This window comes from Hippichthys cyanospilos, chromosome 11 (assembly GCF_059441005.1).
Source record: "Hippichthys cyanospilos isolate Australia breed blue-spotted pipefish chromosome 11, RoL_Hcya_1.0, whole genome shotgun sequence".
NCBI classification, from domain to species: domain Eukaryota; kingdom Metazoa; phylum Chordata; class Actinopteri; order Syngnathiformes; family Syngnathidae; genus Hippichthys; species Hippichthys cyanospilos.
In genome coordinates, this window is record NC_142379.1 from 14,488,674 (window position 1) to 14,504,159 (window position 15,486).

At 39.5% G+C, this 15,486-nt stretch overlaps 1 protein-coding gene across 4 annotated transcripts in view; it reads right to left on the reverse strand.

Annotated features, from left to right (window-relative positions):
- Positions 1–404: 404 nt before the first annotated feature.
- The window catches only part of igsf11 (immunoglobulin superfamily member 11), a 97,177-nt gene continuing 82,095 nt past the window's right edge, over positions 405–15,486 (reverse strand). For all 4 annotated transcript variants that reach the window (XM_088427032.1, XM_088427033.1, XM_088427031.1 and 1 more), the window contains 5 exons: positions 9,969–10,176; positions 8,073–8,228; positions 6,462–6,584; positions 5,056–5,203; positions 405–3,235 (listed from right to left, as the gene is read on the reverse strand). In XM_088427032.1, coding sequence (XP_088283158.1) covers positions 2,680–3,235; positions 5,056–5,203; positions 6,462–6,584; positions 8,073–8,228; positions 9,969–10,176 — 1,191 coding nt within the window. In that variant the 3' untranslated portion in view covers positions 405–2,679. The remainder of the gene's footprint in view (positions 3,236–5,055; positions 5,204–6,461; positions 6,585–8,072; positions 8,229–9,968; positions 10,177–15,486) is intronic.

Here is a 15,486-nt window from a genome sequence, read left to right on the forward strand (position 1 = left end):
TTTCTATTATTAGTTTGATTTTATTCAAATCTCTGCGTGATGGAAACGCACCTTGTCATAACGGGAAAATGAGCATCTTGATTTATGAACCAGTTGCTATATTTTTAACTCCACTAGATGACGCTATTTATTTAAAGAAATAGGTTCAGAAACTGGCAAGTCAGCGTGCTTTCAGCACTATGTTCAACATCGAAAGGCGTTTAGATGAGTCAAAACATGTAAGGTATAGTTCAAAAAACAAAGTTAAAGCTTCACACACACTCACACACACACACGCACACACACACACTCTACCTTAGTCAGGTTTTCTCTCTCCAGACAACCAGAGAAGCAGAATTACACACAACAGTAACCATTCAAAGAGAGGCAGAATTACACGTTTAAAAACATATAAAGGCAGAAGATTGTATCAACAATATTTTATTCTCTACAAGTTCCAGTGTTATGTTTTCTATGTGACATTTCAAACCAACGGTAAGAACAAAATCGTTTCATTACATATTTACATATTGGTTTGGTCAATATTTACACTAAGACTTTGTTTTAGACACTAGGTCATTGACAGAGGATGTCAGTAGTTTATTCTCCATTCATTTGATCCTTTAGCTCTCCAAGGTGGGCATTCTCCCCTGAATAAAAACTGACACCTTTGAGGACGTCCCGGTGTAATCACCCATGTTAGGGACTGACTGAGATGCTGTGAAAAGTTAAGAAAAGTTCTTACTGAACTTCATTTGCAAACACCGACAAGTAAAATAAGAAGGGATGTGATTACATGTGTGCGATTGTGATTTTTGGACTTTTTAGTTTAGATGCATTTTTGAGTAGCATGAACACGTTCAAAGAAGTGACGGGTGCGATGATTCCAACGTTGTCTTAATAGTTTTGTCCACACTGGGTACACGCAATATTAGACTAACTAATAAATTATTCAACAGTATTTATCCATTGTGTTTTTTTTCTCATTTGAGTGACAAATGGCACATGTACAGCTAGGACTTCATGGACTTACATACAACAGATACAAACAGAATTATAAAAGTCCGATCCAAGTGAAACCCAGTGTAAATAACTCTTACATGATGACAAAAGATAACAGTGGCTCAATGCAATGCAATATTGCTGACAATACAATATTATATTGCATTTTTTAATTGCAACTTTCAAAATAAGCATGAAACTGTAATACAAATAAAATCATGAACTCTTTCAAATAATCGCGGCATATAATTTTGCAAGAAGACTTTAGTATGTACTTTTTTTGCAAGTTAACAAGAAAGCTAAGTTCCTCTGATGGAAAATTTGGTTAAAATATAAACACACAAGAAAGTTCTACCATATACAGCATAAAAAGACTGGATGTACCGGCCTTAAAAAAAAATAACAATATTAGAGAAGAAAATTGAGATTCAAATTAAGAAATAAAACAATACATCCCTTCAATGATTCTGCAGTATTTGCTTTCTGGACCTTTCATGCCACAAAATTAAGTTAAGACACATGAGTCAAATTGAAACGTGTTTTTTTGAATCTAGCCTACAGTTGTAGTTACAATATATACAGTAAAACAAAACAAACAAAAAAAGAAGCACAATTGTGCTCGTCTTTGAAAAGGGGAAGAAATAATCTTTGAATATATGTTTGTTCTTTTATAAAGCATTTATCAAATAATATATGGTTTTGTAAAAGCAGCACACAGATGACAAACCAGATTAGGACAACAGTGAAGTTAAAAAAACAACAACATAGTTATACTTTGAAAAGCAACAATTCTGTCCTATCAGTATTTCACAATTCCATAGTCTAAAATGAACACATGCGTCCCCATTTTTTCCTGAAAAATACAAAGAAAAATATTTGTGCTGATCCCCGCCACCGAAATTGGAGATGCATTCTTTGAACACTGACATCATAGTCTTCTTGTCCATCGTGAAGAGTTGTATTGGTAAAGCAATTATTTAATCAATAAAGTTGTTCTAACGGCAGGCTGTCTAAATTGCTCCAAAAAGTGCATAAGCACAAGAGATTTGATCTAATTATTAAAGTATACTATATTTTGCAATGCATTGCACCTGTAAAGCCTGCCATTCTCTTCTTTTCTAAAGCCATCAAAACCATTGTATCGTTCTTATATACGTTCATCTTAAAGTACTATAGCTTCCAACAGACAATGGAACATTCACATTTTCAGTGCATATTCATTATTATCACCATTTTCCAAATGGTTGAACATAAAAGCCGTGGCCAAAAAAAAATACCCTTAAAGAGAAGGAATTTAAGTTCACTGATGTCCAACCATGTAGTATCGACACACTTGAGATTGAAATGCCTGCATTGTTACGGGGCCAACAGATGATCAAAACAAACGTTTTCAAACCACCCAACAAGAAAATACTGTAACTAAACGAATGTGTCCTACTTTCAAATAAAAAGGTAGGACCATTTCAATAAATAAATTGGCATTTTTTGAACTCTGCACTGCAAAATCCTACTTTTTCTAGAATTGAAAAAAAAAATCAAACAAAAACTTCAGCACACAGAGTTGAGAAAGACACTGTCGTAATAAAGGGCAGCGGGCTGTTTCAGCCCATATTCAGTTTGGTTTTCATCGTCGGAATTCAAAAAAACAACCCAAAAGTAGGTAAAGTCCTGTTTTCAAAGTTAAGCAGAAGAGGTTTACTAGACCAGCGAGCCCGCTCTGCTCTGGGCGGGCACCATGACGGGAACCGCCCCCATCCGCTCCAGCGTGGCCTGGCTCACGGCGTACGAGTGCGTATGCTGCCCATGCGTGGGCGTGACCACGGGCTTTAGGCTCACGGAGCCATTGCTGCGGGCCATGGTGGGGGGAGATGGGGCAGAGTTTGTGGTGACCACGAGGGTCTTGGGTGGCGGGAGTGTGTGGCTGCCATTGGCAAAGGAGGAAGTTGTTGTGGCTGTGGGCTGAGTATGGCGAGACAGCGGGGCGGAGCCCGGTGCGGTGACCGCTGCGCCGTGCCCGTGTCCTGGGTTCTGGGACTGTCTGTGTCCGTGTGCGCCATGCACCGTGGTGGCGAAGGTCTGCCGCGTGTCTCCGTTGTAGCGCGTGTACGAGTTGGTGTCATAGTTGGGTTTGGGATTGTGCCAGTAGCGACTGTTGTAGGTGTTGGTGGAAGTCAGCGTGTCGTTCTCAGAAGATGAGGCGTCGGCATGGAACGCTTTCACTGATGACGATCTCTTTGGTGGAAGGTCGTCTTCCCTGCGGAGATCAGCGAGTTGAAGGTCATTGGCAGAAGATTATTACACTAGGGCCTCATCATGTTAATTCAAGCTTGTGATGGCTCACTACAGTACGGGCCAAAAGTTAGAACACGCCTCAATAAATTTGATTAAAGTAATGGGTACTCAGTGGTCCTAACGCCATGAATAAAGCAAGGAATTAGCCTTGACAAGGCACATGTGCGTGAAGCTCATCAAGATAATGCCAGGGAAGTAATAATCAGAAAGTAAAAAAAAAAAAAAAATCAGCTTTTGTTAGGTACAAATTTCCACATTCTTAGTTTGGATGCATTTACTGAGATTCTACAACAGAAATATTCTGGAAAAAAAGAAAATGCATGGAACCAGAAGGAAGAATATAAGGACAAGAATGTTGACGAAAGTTAAGCGTTCACACACAGGACACATACAGGTAGCATGAATTTGGAAATGTGAACGCCCTCCCGAAAAAATCGGATTTCACAAATGTTTATTTTAGCTCAAATAAGTCAAAAGATAAGAAAAGTCATAGATAAAAACAAATACTCACTATAGTGAAAGATATACATTGTGTACAGTGGTGATCAGTCAGGGCCAGCAAGGCCCCTATAACTTAATGGGTAGCTGTAATAGCCAATCGAGTCATAAGATCGCCATCTAGAGGACTCACGTTGAACGTGACGTGAGTGGATGCTCACTGCAGGAAGGCGGTGCAATGCTCAACAAGCAAGCTACGCGGTGTTGGCTTTGCCTGATTACTTTAGAGGCGCAGCGTAGCTATTAGCTAACCTGTCCCGACTTGGCCATATATTTGACTGGGCTAGCAGGCGCGTGAGCTAACCCTGGCAAATAGTTCTGCTGGGAATGCCTTTTGTTTGCAAAGGATAGATTTGGTGTTTGGAGGTACACTGGATTTGCAAACTTCCATTGTTAGACCAAGGCAGTAACGAGACACCAAAGCACGGCTGGACACACGCGCTATGGTGCTTTTAAAAACTTCTTGGTAGACCCCAGTGGATATACAGTATTGTACATCTCAGTTTGAAGGTAAATAGAGCTCGTCAATGCGCTACGGCGTTTTTAAAAAAACTTTTGGGCACACCCTCTGTGCATCTCAGTGCCATGAGAAAGAGAGCATGAAGAGGTCAAGAAAAATTGGGAGATATTGAAAAGACTGATCGATTGTGACCGCTGTTTGTTTTTGGTGAGTGCAAGCCGTTTCTTTATTCATTGTTTCATTTTTAACACGTTTGTGTCATTTTATTTTGTTCATATTCAATTAATAGTAAAGAAATAAAATTATGTTCTTCTCAAATTAAACTGTGATTTGTAATTTGAACTTCATAAAATCTCGTGGATGTTTATTTTAGGCATATTGCTTAAAATAGTGTTTATTTTAGCATATTACGATAAGGGGCGGAATGAGGGTGGAAGCGGACAGAATCAGTTGGGTGTTATCAGCCAAAGGAGCTACTTAAAGTAACTTTTGTTAACCAAGGAAGTATCACATTATTTTCATTAAAAGCAGCAAGCAGACCAAACCGACGTCACTATTTCAATATTTTGTAGCGTGTCAGGACATATGTACAGTTTGTGAGGTCAGATTGTGGTTGATGTAAGACAAGTGAGGGGACCAGGCTCGCAATCTCAGTTCCTCTAAGTAACCTATGCGTTTAATGTCACAGCGGGAGAGTGTGTGTTGGTGTGTGTGTAAGCTGTTACCACAGGTTTTGACAAAGAACTGTACCAATATTTTTGTCCAAACAATGTTGCAATTTTAATCGATGCTACCACAATTCCTGGAAAAAGAAAGTGACCAACCTGATCTCATTGGGGATCTCCTCCTCCTCATATTTGTTCTTATTCTTCCAGTAGTAAAGGGTAACCACCACTAACAGGCAGCAGATGATGAGCGCCAGCACTCCAGTAGCAATAGTTCCTGCTATCAGACCCACACTCTGAGGCTGGGCTAAGGAAAATGGCCGAGAGAGGACAATGGTGATAATACAGTACATTATAAGGTGGAAAAACAGACTGTCAGAAATAATATGAATTCAGAACGTTGAGCGAAGACCTATATTCGAAATGCAATGTCCGCTCTGCCTTACAGAAAGGCTCCAGCTCCCCCGCGACCCGAGTCAGTAGTCAATAATTGTTACACAAATTGAATAGAAAAGTCTGACAAAAATGATTTCATTTCAGGCTGCAAAAACTCCAATTGTAACTTAAGAAAATCGCAAGAGGCTGTCTCAGTCTGTATTTGAAAAGTGTAATGTTCTGTGAATCAAATCAAGCAGGCCAACCATCACACAGGAACGCAAATTGCAGTTTGTCCAAACGGTTGGCTTCCTTTGATCCTTTAGCGCAATTATTTTCTTGTATAATACAACTTTTGATGAAAACAACAGATCTGATTCATCTTCTTAAGCATTTTTAGTTTTCTCATAGAAACAATTCTCAAAGGGTCTCAAGCAGTGTTTATGAAGCCCTGTGGAGGCAACATGAGCAGGGTGTTTTGAACAGTTTGTCTGTTTTGAAACTTATCTGGTGTTTGAAATTTGCAGAGTGCATGAATATTTTTAATTTCTAATGAACCTTTGATTGACTTTTAAAAATTAAGCTACTTAAATGTCCGTCTTCGTCTGCCTTTGTGCCAGTCTCCAGTCTCTCCTCTAAATGTGGTTAAAAATGAACATCTCCAGTCTCTCCTCTAAATGTGGTTAAAAATGAACAGAGTTCACATGAAGTCATGAGAACTGAGTTAACTTGGTCAAAGTTTGAATAATTATAACATTTAAATTAATATTCAAAGTTAACGCTTTAATTTAATAGATATATTACCCGAGTAAGTTTTGTAAAGTAACAATGGTTTTACCAATTTTTGACTTTTAACCTCATCTGCTTGTCATGCTACTACATCAAAAAAGAGAAAAAGACAAGAGGCACTTCACATTCCTCCCTGTCTTGCCATGCCATGCCAGCTTTTAGACAACATATCACCATTTTAGTCTGATTGTGTCAAATGCGAGAGGTTTTGACATCGACGGTGTTTGACTCTCGCAATGTTTTGCTTGGTCTCATACCAGTTTGACAGATGTCACATAGAAGGCTTATAAACTTTACTTCAGTCTTTCATGTCTTGAGTGAAATGTCTATAAATACCAGCAACGTGTCAACAGAGGCACAGCGATGCAGCAACTATCAAGCCATGTGTTTGTAGTACTTACGAGCAACAACCTGAAGATTGAGCAGGCAGGTGCTCTTGCCAATGGCATTGCTGGAGGTGCACTGATAGAGACCTGAGGTACTGGTGCTGATGTTTCTCAGTGTTACAGTGCCCTGCATTTGGTCTGTGGGACAAACACGGGTGGTATTGTGATCAAAGCCAAGACATTCAACATAATGGTCATAACGGCAGATGTGTTTGCTTGAGGTATGGGAGCTGCGTTGCTTCAGATTGAGTTAATTTGCATTTTTAAATTGAAGTACGTCTGCCAATAACCAGTAGAGGGAGGCAGATAGCTTTAGTAGAAGGGTAGATTCAAACAGCAGCTATCTTTACCATTTGTTCCTGCACGGGTTGCTAAACTTTGTACCATACACATATTCTGCCTTAAAAAAGTGACCTTATCATTCATATATATTCCTATATAACCATAGGCTCTGTTGATTAGTGTGGTTGTATTTGTGGTAGTAAAAGTGTACTTAATGTGCTCTTAATGTGACTTAACATCGGGCACTCAAATCTTAACAAATATTATTAACAAACAGAATGACATCAGTTTCCTTGCACTACAATCTACATCCACAATAATAAACATGTACAGTATAATAGTTAAGTACTTCTTCTATGCACAGCAGTATGCCTCAAAGCTGATCATTGTTGTTATCTTTGTAAAGGCACAAAGATATTTTACACACATATTGTATGGGATACCACGTAGATTGTGCATTTGTAACTAACACATTCAGCATTTTTAACTATTGCTGCAGATTAGTTTGACAGAATGAATGAATTAGTTTAAGGTTACACGCACTGTGCAAAAGCACTACTTGTTTCATGTAAAGGCTCCAACATTTAAATTGATATTTTATTGACGTGAAGAGAGGCCTATCATTTGCTTATTCAATTGCAACCAATTATTTGACAAATTTTACTTCCCTAAGCAATCTGAGGCCTCTTTGTACACCTCATTGATCCAAAATCATCACTTTTGAGAGACTCCAAAAATGCCAATACAGTACTATATTGTGTTCAACCATTAGCATTGCTTTTTAATAACTTTACTGTAAATTGGCCAATAATTTGTAAAAATAATACCCAAAATATAGACTGACCAATATATTTTTTTTTTTTTTATCGTGACTCATGAGGTCTCGTCCCCACACCAGGGATATGAGCCTTTATTTGACCGGTAGTGTACACACAGTGCAACAGGTGATGAAGACTGTCTGCTGTGCAAAGGTCACAGCCGGGTAAGAGAGGAGAGGCCACAAAAAAGCTCTCTTAAGCTGACTTCCAGTTGCCTGGTTGCAACATCCAGTTTAACAAATGCAAGCGCTTCTTGGATGAAGTGTGAAAACATCCGCAATTGGTAGTCAGCATGAGAGAAAGGGGTGAAAATTAGAATAACACCACAAATTCTTGATCACGCGCAACACATTTGTCATTTGCATCACACAATGGGACGTCAGTCCTCAGAAGGATCACAAGATGGACATCTCCAGGTATGGTGGTGATCATGGTAGGTGGAGTCTGTGCTCCCTAACGTGTGTGTTACATTTACCAGCAAAGGTGGGGCAAAAGGGAACCCCGATGGCCAGCTTGTTTCTAATACCTTGCATGGCGTTGTGCGGCAGCTTGGGCAGCGCGTCGAGCTTCTCCCACGAGTAGGACGGTGTTGGAATACCTTCATCTGAGCTGCAAAACAGCATGATGTCACTGCCTACATCCAGCGCTCCCTGGATTCGACATGCTGGCACCGAGGGGGGCACTGACAGATGAAAAGAGTGGGTGGTGAGATGTCAACCACTTTACAATGCAATTTTTTATTTATTTTTTAATACAAGATTGTATTCACATTGACCAGAAATTATACGGTATTGTAAAACATGTGTGTAAATTCAATTATTCAGCATGTGCTTATACTTCAAATTATGTTTTGTGAAGTAACAGCATGAAAATCTATTCTTTACTCATAACATTTGGCATATTTGGCTTTTGGGTAAAATTTGTCGATGAACCTAAAAAACACACAAGGTGGAAAAAAATCTGACTTCTTAATATTTAAATACCAATGTCCAGAGTTGGGCAGATGGACTGTCTGTCAATTGGTGACAATTTAAAACCAGCAGACAAGCCCGACGGAACAATACATTTTGTCCGTCATTTTATTTCATCATTGTAATTGTCACCACCTTGTCACTTCACCCAGTTCAAGCTTGTGAAAAACATGTAAACTGCCATATGCTTGGGAAGGTGAAACTGTAAGCACACTCTAAATTGGCAGCGAGCATACGTACATACATGGACCCAGGAATAACGACCTAACTGCTAGAGTATTAGTATGCAGCAGCAACTATTAAGAGAGAAAGTGTCTTATGTAATGCATGGCACTGAGGAGGACTTTCTCCTTATTGAAGCTAGCCAGCCTGGCTAGGTTGTCAATGTTTGCACTGCATGGCAATGCCTACAGTATAAAGTCTTCCTCAACATAGTTATTGTACAGGCCAAAAGTACAAAGCAATGTTTAGAATTAAATATAAAGAGATTTTTGTGTTATTTTGCTGTTCAAGTAGGATTTGGATGAATAAATCAATTGCACATATTTGATTACTCAACAAAACCTTGTTTTTTACTTGTAGTGTAAGTGACAGTTAAAATGTGGTCAAATGTGAATTTCGATTCGTGTAACCGTCTTTGAAAATAGTTTTTCAAACAATGACTCCAGTGATTGAAAGTTATCTGAAACAGAAAAATGCTCCCTAATGGCTACAATTGCTTATTGCAGACTAGGGATTTGTTTGGTTTCTTCCAGGATGGACTGAGGTTTCATTGTTATTTCCACGGGCACTTTGTTTTTTAATGAGGGGAACACAGTTTGGTGATGGAAGTTATACCGGAGGTGCTGGCGGAAATGCCATTTATATTTGGTTGATGGCCCGGACATCACCGTTTGGGCAAACTTCCAAAACCCACGAACCGACGATGGCAGAAGGGGGTCTGCGTACCGAGGAAACTGAAAATGACGGACCAGTAAAAAAAATGTAAAATGCCCACCACTGCTAATGTCTCTTAAATGTTTTGGAATTGTTTGCCCATATTGCTGTTCCCTGACAAGGATAGGTGCAACAGGTATAGGATCCATGATTCAACCAATTTCCTAGTTCATTTGAAATTTATATTTAAAGGGTCTCTTTATACCATTCAGATTTTGGCATAATCTCAAACTATTGTAATGAGCAAAGTCCAAGTATATTTTATTTCACAGTATAGAGGCCATATAGGCTACTGAGTGTGTCAGTATGTCATTAGCATGGTTCAACATAAGAAGCTTTGAAGTAGATATCCTTGGATGTGTGTAAAAGTATGTTTAACAAGGCAGTATTATTTTTGGTAAAATCAAACAGAATCATATGGACTCCATATGGCGCATGACAGGACTGCTAATAAGTGTAGTGTCCACAATCACTCATCTAATCATATAAATATTTGACAACAATACGATAGCTACCTAGCACAGTGAGCCCAATGACACCAATATTGCGCCCCCCTCTGTCCGGGAGGTTGTTCACCAGACATTGGTAGGTTCCGGTGTCTGACAGCTGGGTGTTGTTGATGAAGATGGAGGCACTTGTACTTGGCATGGTGGACACAAAACCCACGCGTCCATTGAGGTGGTTAGCGAGGCTGAACACCTGACCGCCCTGGTAGATTATCACCTGGATTGGCATATCACAGAAGAGAGAAGGAATGGGGTTTGGACAGAAATGAAAGCCCCAGTTAGGTCATGCAAAAGTGGCAGTTGAAGAAAACATGACAGATTGATCAGAAAGGAGAACTGAAAATCCTATCGCTTGATTTTTATTGGTCTTTTGTAGTGTGGCATTCTAATAGTGCGGGAACTCTTGAGGAAAATCTAGTGCAATGTACAAGTTTGGAAACCAAACAAACATACCGCTGCACTAAAAACAAGTGGGTTCAATATAACTCAATTATGGGTCAAAAGAGGACCAATCTGAGTCAATTTGACCCAATGTTCTAGGTTGTTTTGCAAAAAACAACCCCAAACCTGGGTCATTTTGTACAGGACAAAAATAAGATTGTTTTATATAAAACAACCTTGAAGGTGGGGTCAAAATCGCCGATATATTGGATCAGTCATTATTATAGTTGTTTTTAACTCAATTGTTTTAGACTGGTGTCATTTTTGGTTTATCCTGAAAAGTGATGATTTTGGAGGTTCAGGAATTCCCCGATGCCAGCAATATGCCTCAAATGTGGCACGGCAAAATTCTCTAGAGGAATTTTACAATAATCTTTACAGTTATTTTGCTTTTCTTAAACAATTAGTTGAAATTTCATATACAATCTGGCCAAATACAACTTTCTCACTCTGGTATAGAGATGGGGGTAGTTCTACTCAAAGTGTGTGTGTGTCTGTGTTTATTTGTGTGTAATCAAATTCATGAATAAAATAAAATGTAATCTTTTCCATTTGAAAATGGAAAAGTTTACATCTGGGTTTACAGTAGTAAAAAAAAAAAAAAAAAAACAACACTCTTGGGGGCGGACACACGGACAGACACACCTATTCAAATAAGTGGCCGTTTCTAGTTCAGTGACTAAAAAGAACATACAGTACTAAAAGTACCAGTATATTTTTTGAAGGTATAAAGCTCTTAAGATAAAAGCTTCCATTTAATAGTATGCATAATTGAAAATATTTGACTTCAAGCATGTCAACTGCAATCTGTTGCATAAAAATATCACTGCTGTTCACATCCTCGTAAAGGTTGAAATAACAAATCTAGGAGTGGTGATAAAAAAAAAAGACAATTTAAAAGGCCTGCTCTGATTTCGAGCTAGCTTTGAACAGGCTCGTTGGTGTGGCTGAGCCTCATGCAAAACAGCTCTCACTCCTCAGCTGGGCCTGCACAAAAGATGAAGAGGACACACACAAACACATGGTTTGTGCACTTGCGCACACCAACACACACAGAGGGGAATCAGAGGGGCCATTCACTTGGCTGAAAAGAGTTCTCATTGAACAGTTCAAAGACTCAGCCAGGGAAACAACCAGCTTCAGTGTGTGCGTCTGTGAGCGTGACAGGGATAGTTTGATGAAAGCTGTGTGTTTGTGCGTGTGTGTCCAGGAGTGCGTGTGTCTACGTGTGTGTCTCTCCACTGTCCTCCACTGCTGCTTAACGGTTGTAAATTGCGCGCCTGCAATTTCCTGAGTGCAGTGCGCTCGCTTTGTCCTCTTACGTGCAGATGAATAGGCAGCTCCTCAGCTGTGATGAGAGCCTGCAACTTTATCTCCGCTATGTCTGTGCGGTTTGGCATGTCAGTGTGCATTCATTTACTCGTGGGATTGGTATATCAATGTATCCCGGGTTGGGAGTGTGGGCGATTGCTCTGCCAAAATAGCTGTCCCTTGGTTTTCCCCGCTTGTTATGGCGGCACACAGTCACTAACATTTGTCAAGTCTGTTTTTTAATTGTATTTTTTAACTGGCTGTTTCTACGCCGATGTAATCCTGTTTACTACTCTGATGATTCTACAAAAAAATCTCGACGCTCACTGAAAATCATCCAATCAATTGTGTTCACAATTCAACACTTAGTTTGTGTGTACATGGATGAGTAGATCCATGATGGTTATGCTATTTTTATGCAAATCAGCAGCGGGCAACAATTAATTGAATGTCTCATTATAAATGCTGACAATACACACGACTGTGTTACACTACACTATATTGAGTGTGTTGAGCCAATGTACTGTATGTGTCTAAATCACCTCATCCTCCCGCGTGACCTGCTTGGCTACTGTGTGCAGACTGAAAAGAGGTCAGCACAGGCATTCAGATGACGGACAGAGCAAAGAACTCTGCTGGCCCAAGTCTGGACATGCCGCTGTCTTTCTAACAGCAAATCTCAGCTCCGTCAATTCTAATCTAAAGTGTTATATCGCACGTGTTGTGAAAGCATTATGCCTGTAACTGGTTATTTTCTGATGGCCGGAGCCTACCTCTGAGTACCCCAAAGGACCTTTTGGCTGCAAACACAAGGGATACTGCTACCGCCTAAATAAAGCCTGAATAAACCTCTAAACCCCTGCAGCCACCCTTCAATTTTCTAACCATAAGCCGTCACTGTTATCTCTTTCTATCCTCTGAGACATGACATCAACGATATGAGCCCTCACTCACTTTAAACTGCAGGTTTGCCATATGTTCCTCCTCTGTTTTATTGTAAGCCATGTTTCCACAGCATACACCGTGCGTTTATAGGGTCCAGTACCAATAAACTCTTAGGGTTTTTTTGTTGTTGTTTTTTTTTTTATAGTAAATTAGGAACTTAATTTACTTTGATCATCAGCTACATTTTACTTGACATTTTTACAACATGGAACATGATCAATTGTGCAAAATTAAGTTCATCTGGACTTGCTGTACCTGGATTTATTTGTAAATTAGTCATCAGACGGGACTTGATCTTCCTCATTCAAAAGAGACAAATAGTCTGCTTAAACAAATACTATATATACTATATGATTCATTTAATGAGGGGAAACTGAAGCCTCAACTTTGCTTCATGAACCCCTCCAACTGCTCCAACTCCTCTAGGTGGCACTGCTGTCTTAAGGGTTTTAAGAAATGAAAACTCTTTGTGCATTCAGCACTATATTGAACAGTGAGTACCATCTAGAGTCAAAAAAATAAAACTGATTCAAGAAGCAAAGTTGAAGCTTAATTTTCCCACCACCAGTTTTCTCACCACATAAATATTCATAGTACAAGGTGGAAAAATTATGTCCACCAAGATAAGTACCTCCAAGAGCTAATTAAGAATTAGCCAACCTAGAATTCAATCGATGTGATGAAATGTCGAGGTGTTGGTTAAAGTTGCCCAGCCCTATTAAATCCATCTATCCATCCGTCTGTCCGTCCACTACGTTTACAGAAGTGTGTTACCGACAGCCACAGCTGCCTCAAAATACAGTATACTATGTGATATTGGGCATATTTTTTTCCATATTCAACTCTGTTTCACAGCCTATCATGTTATCCATAACATACAATTGAAGTGAAGGGGCTGCTGTAGGCTCAAGCGCACACTACGGTTTGGCCCGGTGTCTATGGATTTTAACGGCATTCTCCCAAGATGTGTCGCTAACGTTCCTCATTATTATATCATTATTTCGGATGTGGCCCAGTATCAGTTACTCCACGGACCGTGGCCTGTTGGTTGGGGACCTCTGGTCTAAGTGTTATTTCACATTATGTCAAGGCTTTGTACGTATGAAACATTAATGTCTGGTTCAAATCTACACATTTGTGGCCACAGCAGACTTGAATGAAGATTACTTGCCCGGCCAGACTTTAGAACCCTCTCAGACCTCATGCGGCGTGTCACACTGAATGCGGATGATAGCAGCGAAACGAAAGCTGGAAAAGTGCATTAGACTCCAGCGGGATTACTTTGAAGGGAAAAACCTTAGTTTGTTCTGACACACCTATGTTTCCTGTCCCACTTCAGTTTTGCTATTGACTCTCGCACACAGTTTGGTTTTCTTCTGTTCACACCATTTTATTACAGCCGATGACAGTTCTTATGTGCACCATGACTGCCTTGAGAAATGTTCTGAGTTTAAAAATGTTTTGCCCAGCTCGCCATTCCCCATCTCAGGTCCATTCTATTTTGTTCAAGGTGTTTTGAAACATCATTTTTGTAGTCCACGGGAATACCGTTTGAATGCAGCTTTAAGAATTACAGGGCTCGAGGATCCACCCATTTTGAGTCCCCAGGCACCCGAACTTCATAGTGATCCAAATGTACATGAATCAAGTTTGCACAAGCGCAACCACACACCATGGGGAGTGGGTGGGGATATCCTCAAAAGTAGTGAAGATGTTGTTAGTTGTGCATCCTTAAAAAACTATAATTTTTATTTAGTACATATTTTTTGTTTCATTCAAGTTGTCTTGAGATTTTCTGGAAATGAAATTTCGTTTAAGTGAAATTCTTTAAGCATCTTCTTTTCAGTAACGTATATATTGTGCAGCTGTACAAAGAACTTTGTTTCCCATAATGTTAATCAATTAACAGTCAATTTAGGCTAAAAGACTGCAATTTTAAGAATGATGAACTGGTGAAAAAGCTATGATAAATAACAAATTAAACAACAATTGATGCCCAAACAGAACGCCACAAAGGGAGATGCTGCTATCCCAAAATAAGTACATAAGTTAAAACATTGCTAAAAGTTTGAACTTGGCAATAGTTCACATTGTGCTCAACAGTGTTAATTATTACGTGCTAAGCTCTGACGTTAAGTTATCTGAAGGAGAAGACAGCACAGCACCACCCAAATCTCCTTCACACTGGGAAGTGTGCAGTGGTGGCGGGATGAGGGAAAGGGGGAAGGTTATCATATTTTGGGACCGCTTCCCTGCCTCAGGGAATGAATGCATTGAAAAATGATTTCCCAAGTTCATTAGACCGAGACCATCTGTCAGCCAATTCAAGCTTAACAGAAGACGGGTGATGCAATAGGACAATGACCCAAAACCACATCAACAACTGAGTGGACACAGCGGTAAAAAGTAAGCCTTCTGGAGTGGACCAATCAGAGTCCAAAAACTCAACCCAGAAAAGATGCTGTCGCCTGGCCTCAAGAAAACGATTCACACCAAACATATTGCTGAACTCAAACATTTTGACGAGGAGAATGGTCGAAAATATCTCTCGACTCTTCTTTGTTTTATTATTGCTATTACTACAATTAGTGAGCATATCCTCTGTGCATGGTGCAATCATGTTATGAATGTTAAATCTTTCCTTCCAAAAACACGTTCTACTATTTTACTGGCATCAATGGGAAAGGCATCAACCATTCTCAATATTTTAGACTTTTCAAAGTGAAATATATGTATATAAATTACATTTGGCACATTAGCAATTTAATTTCTTATTAAATATGAGTTTTATGCCACCAATATTTCTAACCAGAATGTGAAATGTTTCGTT